Consider the following 7,400-nt stretch of genomic DNA (forward strand, 5'->3'; position numbering starts at 1 on the left):
TTCTAAGCATTCTATTTATTCTCATCCATGCTATCCTTCCTTCCTTCTTTTAATTTTCTAAGGTCATCAATGACTTTGGCCGGCTTATAGAAGATTAAAACAATACAGCCATTGTTTTAACAGCCATGGAAAAACACCCATGTTAGGCTAAGGGAATATAAGAATTAAAAAATAAAAATACTTTTATTACTTTCAGCAACCAATACTCAGTTCTAGATTCCTGCAAAATCTTCCATCAAAATAATCTTTATTGTAGTGATAGATCACTTCAGTATAATTCAAACTTTGTCCCTTTATCACCCAACAGAGGTACAGTAACAGAGATTGCATTTGGCCAGTTTGGACCAGTTCACCTGAACCAGTAGTGGAAATCTCGTGTGGGCTTGTAGAGACTTGCAGGTGCTCGGCCAATTATATATTTGGTTTTAGGAACTTTTTAAATTAGTTCACTCCAAACTAGTCTCGGATTCCATGCGCTTCTTCTACAGTATTGTGAAAAAAACTAACCAACCAGAAACAGCTACACATCACATAATTAATATAACACATGGCTTTGTTTTTTGGTTGGCCCATAACACTTCAAATTCAAAAGCAGGGCTATGAGATCTGGACTGTAAAGAATCAGGTTGCCACTAAGGAACAGCAATGTGACACAGAAAGCTCTTTGCTGCATTCTACTGCTTATCCAGATTTTACAAATCGTATCTGGTAGAACACTCAGGAGGGACTCTCATGTTTAAATATCCCTCCATATAAAGTCAAAAAAGATACATCTATAGAAAATTAACAAATCAAACACATATAGACTCCATCCCTTTTCTGGAAGAGGCAAGATATTAACACATTCACTGGAGAATGGATCATGGATAAATTGCAAAGATAAAGGATTGATCATCCACAAATGCATCTTCACCAATCAACGCCTGCTTGAATATGCACATGAAAGAGTATCACTCAGATTAGGTTTTCAGGTTCTGACAGGTTCTGAAGAACCAGTAATGGAAATTTTGATTAGTTCGGAGAACTGGCAAATGCCACCTCTGGCTGGCCCCAGAGTGGGGAGGAAATGGGGATTTTGCAGTATCCTTCTCCTGCCACGCCCACCAAGCCACGCCCACCAAGCCACACCACGCCCACCAAGCCACACCCATAGAACCAGTAGTAGAAAAAAAATTGAATTTCACCACTGCCACCTAGTATCCTATATGTCTGAAGCAGTGGTGGGTTCTAGATTGTGTTCCAACCAGTACTGTTGAAACAGCCCTGGAGTCATCCATATGCATGCGCATGGTGTGCGTGCATACACGTGCACCACATGCATGAGTTCTAGCATCAAATGATGCTTCCGCAAGCCTCCGTGATGCTCCAGCTCCATGGAGTGTCGCACAGGCACTGTATGCACCATGCACGTCCGAAAGCTTAAAGCACAGGTAAGGAGCTCAGACGGGCAGGTGGTCCCTCTGGAGCACCATACCAGAATGGTACCTGGTGCTCTGGGCAGGATCCGGTATACCCGTATTGGGGCGTACCGCCTGCAACCCACCACTGGTCTGAAGACATTTAGTGGAACTGTGCAAATATAACTACAAATAAATAATGGTCAACTGGAGGGCGTGTGAAATAACCATATTAGAAGGTATTTCAGTAGTAGTATTTATAACTTATCCTGTTCTCCTGTGTGCTGCTCCGGGAATCCAATCATGGGTTAACTTAGCCTTCTAGCCTTGAGACTGAGTATGCAAATATCAAAGTTACGCCTCCTCTGACTGGACTTCCGTTTCCTTTTCAGTTCTATTACTCAGTCAAGCCTACGAGACTTATTTTCAACGCTCTCTTGATTAATTGCTAATTTTTCAAGGTTAAGGATGAATTTACTTGGTTTTCACTGTGGATTTCTTGCTGGATTGGAGGTAAAGCGGCAGATTGCTGCCAGCCGATTCCTCCCTCGCTATTTCCCTTTAAGGGATATCGGATCGCTACAGCTGGAGTGGGGCGTTCTCCGCCTGCCCTCCCTTAACTTCAGCGCGCAAGGAAGCTGAGTCTCCCAGCGCTGCCGCCACGCCGGATAGCACCCGCCCGCGAGCGCGGTCAGATCCGAGGCTGTGGCTTGTCGGAGCGGGTCTCCCCCTCCTCCCCGCCTCCCTCCCTTGTGCCCTCGCTGGAGCGGCTGCCGGAGGATTACATGAATCGGCTATTGGGAATTTTCCCCTGCGGTTTCTTTGAATTTCGCGCCTTTGATGCCGGTGGCCTTATTTGGAAGCGCTTTTCACACATGCGCAGTAATGCCTGGGATGAGAAGGCAGATTTTGCCCGCGCGCTTGAGTTTGCGCACTGCTTCCGCCCCTCCCTTTTCCCTCACTCGAGTTTTGCTGACTCAGGGAGGAGGTCGCTTCTCTTGGTCTCTGCTTCCACGTGGCGTTCTTGGCGTGTGCTTTCAATTGCATTCCTTTGTTTCGCTGATTGAGCTCTTTCAGATTCAAATCATGGCTGATCAATCGGTATTGCAAGGTACTGTCCGGCCAGTTTCTGAGCCCCGCTCCCCTGGCGAGGGAGGGGCCAGCCCTGGGCCTAGTAGGGCCGTGACCAGGGCCTCTACTAGCAGGCCTCGAGCCTCATCTACTGTTCGGGATAAGTCGCACAAGCGCAAAGACAAGGCCAAGGTTTCCCCCAAGACATCTGGGGCTCCCATTTCTTCCCCTCCGGTTCTGATTCAGCAACCTGTATCTCCGGTGAGGGTCGTTGAGCAGGGTTGGTCCCCTGATATTCAGCTTCCCCAGGGCCCTATTCCTGAGGTGGGGGCTTTCGGGCCTAGTTCCCCCCCAATTATTTCGGAGGCTAGTGGGGCTTCTCTTCGTTCACCTCCACGCGCTGGGCCCTCTGCCACGTTCACCCCCACAGCTGCAGGCCTCAGGCCTCTGGAGGGCCAGGATTTGGGCCTTTCTGCTGATTTTTACAGCATGATCTCAGAGGCTATTTCCAGAGGGGTGGATGCGGAATTAGCGCGTAGATCCCAGGTCTCCAGGCCTACTCTGGCCTACTCAGGCCTGGCTCCCCAAGCAGTACAAGGGGATTCTTCCATTCTGCAAACTGATCCTCCTTCCCCTTTACACTCTGTGTTTAGCGCACAATCTCCCTTAGTGGAGGAAGGTGAAATCCAGGATAGGGAACTCTCTGGTGACGAGGGCTTTCCTGTGGACCAGCCTCCGGCCCCTGGGCTTTTCAGGCACACTCTTTTCAAATCCCTGCTGTATAAGGCCAAGACTACCGCCCACATGGGGGAGGCAATTTCTGCAGAAAGTGCTGCTGTGGGCCTGGATGCCACCGAGCGGCTCTTTGCTGAGCAGGTGGCTCTGCAAGATTTTATTCCATCTCCCAAGCTTTTTCTTGATTTAATCCAAAAGCAGTGGGATGAGCCGACCGCAGTTAAGCCCCCTGGGTCTGGTGATAGGAAGCTTTTCACATCTTCTCCAGAATTGGAGGCCCTCCTGCAGTTTCCCACAGTGGATGCTCCCATCGCTGCTCTTGCTTCACCGGCGTTAATTCCTTCTGAAATTTCGGAAGGATTGAAGGCCGAGGACCGCAAGGCCGAATCGGTCATTCGCAAAACTCATCAGGCAGCGGCGTGGGCCTTGCGCTCAGCTACTGCAGCTTCCTTCTTTAATAGGACTTCTTTAGTTTGGCTGAGACAACTACAGGAAAGGCTGGATCCGGAGGAACTGCGCCTCCATCAGGATGTCACCAAGCTGATAGCAGCCCTAGAGTTTTCTGCTGATGCCACCCTTAGCGCGGCAAAATTTGCATCCCGAGCCGTAGTTTCCAATGTGGCTTCTCGCCGTTTGCTCTGGCTTCGCCACTGGCAAGCTGATATCAAATCTAAGTGGCGTCTAGCATCCACGCCCTTTAAGGGCGGGGCCTTATTTGGTTCAGTGCTGGATCCCATTCTCATTGAGACTCGGGACAAACGTAAGGTGCTTCCCTCCACAAGTGCCCGTGTGACCAGAAGACCACAGCCTTATGGTAGACGGCAGCCCTTTCGGTCTGGGGACTCGGGGTTTACCTCCACTCCCTATGTCCCCAACTATACCAGGGGGTTCTCCCAGGCACAGGACCGTGGCCAGGACCGAGCTGGGGCCAGAGACAGGGGGCGCCAGCAGAGTCAGGCGCAGAGTAGACGGTCATTCCGAGGAGCGGGCAACCGTTCCTTTCGCGGATACCGCTGACTCGCAGGAGGTAGGGCCCATAGGAGGACGTCTCTTGGCCTTCGCCCACCGATGGGCGGAGCTCACGTCAGACGCCTGGGCCCTTCAAGTAGTGAGTTTGGGTCTCACGCTAGAATTTCTATCCATCCCCCCGAGAAGGTTCATCAGGTGCCCTGTGCCCAGGTGCCCGTCAAAGCGGCGCCTTATGGACACCGAGATATCTCATCTTCTCACCATCAGGGCCATAGAGCAAGTTCCCAAAGGGCAGGGAGGCCTAGGATTTTATTCCATCTTGTTCCTAGTACCAAAGAACTCCGGGGGATGGAGGGCAATCCTAGATTTGAAACAGCTCAATCAGTATATCAAATACCAAAAATTCAAAATGCACTCTCTAAAGAGCATATTGGCTTCCATCCGCCAAGGCGACATGATGACTTCCATAGACATCAAAGAAGCGTACCTCCATGTGCCCATTCATCCGGCACATCGGAAGTTCCTGCGGTTTCACTTCAACGGCCGTCATTATCAATACCGGGCCTTGCCATTCGGCCTCTCCTCGGCCCCGTGCACGTTCACCAAACTTCTGGCAGTATTGGCAGCCTCCCTTCGTTCAATTCCAATACGCATCAATTGCTATTTGGACGACGTGTTGGTGCTGTCGTCCTCTCGAGATCAGGCCCTCCGAGACCTACAGGTCACGATGGACGCATTGCGAAACCATGGATTTGTCCTCAATCTGCCCAAGAGCCACCTGCGCCCAACCATGTCCCTCCTTCATCTGGGAACCACCATCAACTCGATGTCGTGCGAGGTTTTCCTGTCCCTGGAAAGGAGGCAGAGCATATACCACCTGGCGCATCATGCGCTATCCCATCGGCGAGTACCGCTGCTGTCGCTGTCCAAACTGCTAGGGAAGATGATCTCCTGCATCAGCGTGGTGCCCTGGGCCAGGTTCCATGCGCGTCCTCTCCAGTGGTTCCTGCTGCCCTTCCAAAGAGCGCATACCAGTCACTCCCACATCAAGGTGCAGCTCCCGGGCAAGGCCAGGCGGTCCCTGCATTGGTGGATGTCGTCCAGGCTCCTCCGGGGATGTCCATTCAAGGAGCCGGACCGCGTTCAAGTTACAACGGACGCCAGCTTATTCGGATGGGGGGCCCATGCCCTGGACAAGGTGGCCCAAGGTCGATGGTCGGATCAGGAGCTGGCGAACAGCATAAACTGGCTGGAGTTGCGGGCCATCCGTCTGGCTCTCCTGGAGTTTCGGGACATTGTATCTCATCACCATGTGCTAATCTTGACCGACAATGTGGCCTCCAAGGCTCACATCAACCGCCAAGGGGGAACGCAGTCCAGAGCTCTGATGCTGGAAGCGGAAAGGTTGTTCCATTGGGCGGAGCCCAGACTCTCATCGATTCGGGCGGAGCACATCTCGGGCGAAGCCAACACTCAGGCGGACTGGCTGAGCAGAGCGACTGTGGATCAGGGGGAGTGGCAGCTCCACCCCATTCTCTTCCAGGAACTCTCTCGCCGCTTCGGCCTGCCCGAGGTGGATCTGTTCGCTCACCCGCACAACGCACAACTTCCCCGGTTTTACTCCCGATACCAGACTCCGGGGGCGGAGGGAGTAGACGCCCTACGCAGCCGTTGGCCGGCCGGCCTTCTTTATGCCTTTCCTCCTCTCCCGATCCTTCCGTCGGTCATTCAGAAGATCTTGACAGAACAGGCGGAAGTGCTGCTGGTCGCTCCAATGTGGCCCAGACGTCCCTGGTACGCAGACCTCGTCCATCTGTCCGTTTCGCGTCCTTGGAGGATTCCGGACGACAAGATTCAGCTCCACCAAGGGGCTCTCCGGCACCCGGGCCCTCAGCTGTTGCAGTTAGCCGTGTGGCACGTGAGCGGGAGATGCTAGCGGCCCTCCACTATTCCGACGAAGTCATTTCTACAATTCAAGCGGCCCGTTGCCCGTCGACTACCCGTATTTACGAGGCTACCTGGCAGGCCTTCTGCCGCTGGTGCCGGCGCACCGGGGTCGATCCCATCAAGGCCTCGGTGCCCCAAGTTCTGGATTTCTTGCAGTCCGGCCTCAACAAGGGGTTGGCACCAAACACGCTTCGCCGTCAGGTCACAGCCTTGTCGACGGTGGTCGGGGGTGGCCAAGGCCGCTCCTTATCCCAGCACTCGCGAGTTCGAACCTTCCTTAAGGGTGCTTCCAACTTACGACCGCCGACGGTACATCGTTATCCCACGTGGGATTTGACCTTGGTTCTCAGGGCCCTAACAGCTGCCCCCTTTGAGCCTCTGCATTCCATCAGCCTCCGCTTGTTGACACTCAAGACGGCCTTCCTGGTGGCCATAACATCGGCCAGGAGTGTGTCGGAGCTAGCAGCCCTTTCTGTTCGTGCGGATCTTTGCATCTTCCACCCGAACAAGGTAGTGCTTCGTTTGGATCCGACCTTTCTTCCAAAGATAAACTCATTGTTTCACAGAACTCAAGAACTCGTCCTGCCGGACTTTTGTCCTCACCCGTCTCATCCGCGGGAACGTCAGTGGCACCATCTGGACGTTCGCAGAGCTCTTCGTCGCTATGTGAAGCGCACGGCGTCGTTCCGAAGATCGGAGGCTCTGTTCGTCTCCTTCCAGCCATCCTCAATGGGACAGAAGGTGTCCTCCCACACCATCGGCCGATGGTTGAAAGCTTGCATTGCGTTGGCGTATGACACCCACTCCAGACCGGTTCCAAGGCGAATCACTCCTCACTCCACCAGGAGTGCGGCCACCACAGCGGCCTGGGCGACGCAAGCATCTGTGGAAGAGATTTGCAGGGCGGCCACTTGGGCATCCCCCTCGCCTTTTATTCGCCACTACAAGATTGATGTCTTCGCCTCGGCTGAGGCGTCCTTTGGGCGGAGAGTGTTGCAAAGGGTCCTTCCGTCTACGGAGGAGCCTGACCAGCCTAGCTCCCGCCCTGGGAGTTCATTGCTTTGATATATCCCATGATTGGATTCCCGGAGCAGCACACAGGAGAATGACCGTTGTCTTACCTGAACGGTCCTTCTATGGGTGCTGCGAAGGGAATCCAAACCCGCCCGCAGCTTCGGCTGGTCAGGGCTCCGTTTCGATATTGACTCTCTGACTTGTTACTGACTGGACTTGACTCTGTAGTGCCGGATGACTTGCGGCTTGTTTGAGGATTGACATAAT

The 7,400-nt window shown here is 53.1% G+C and overlaps 1 protein-coding gene across 1 annotated transcript; it reads left to right on the forward strand.

The window, feature by feature from the left end:
- Window positions 1–1,863: 1,863 nt before the first annotated feature.
- Window positions 1,864–4,470, forward strand: LOC148045410 (uncharacterized). The gene has a single exon (XM_087715113.1). It carries the CDS (start codon window positions 2,238–2,240, stop codon window positions 4,218–4,220), a length of 1,983 nt encoding a protein of 660 aa, XP_087571239.1. The 5' UTR covers window positions 1,864–2,237; the 3' UTR covers window positions 4,221–4,470.
- Window positions 4,471–7,400: the final 2,930 nt, after the last annotated feature.

This window comes from Thamnophis sirtalis, unplaced genomic scaffold (genome assembly GCF_051295495.1).
Source record: "Thamnophis sirtalis isolate CommonGarterSnake01/CBP01778 unplaced genomic scaffold, rThaSir2_p1.2 scaffold_5, whole genome shotgun sequence".
NCBI lineage: Eukaryota > Metazoa > Chordata > Lepidosauria > Squamata > Natricidae > Thamnophis > Thamnophis sirtalis.

Bases quoted from the DNA above. Each gene is read 5' to 3' on its own strand.
- LOC148045410 (XM_087715113.1), top strand. From the start codon at position 2,238: ATGCCGGTGGCCTTATTTGGAAGCGCTTTTCACACATGCGCAGTAATG.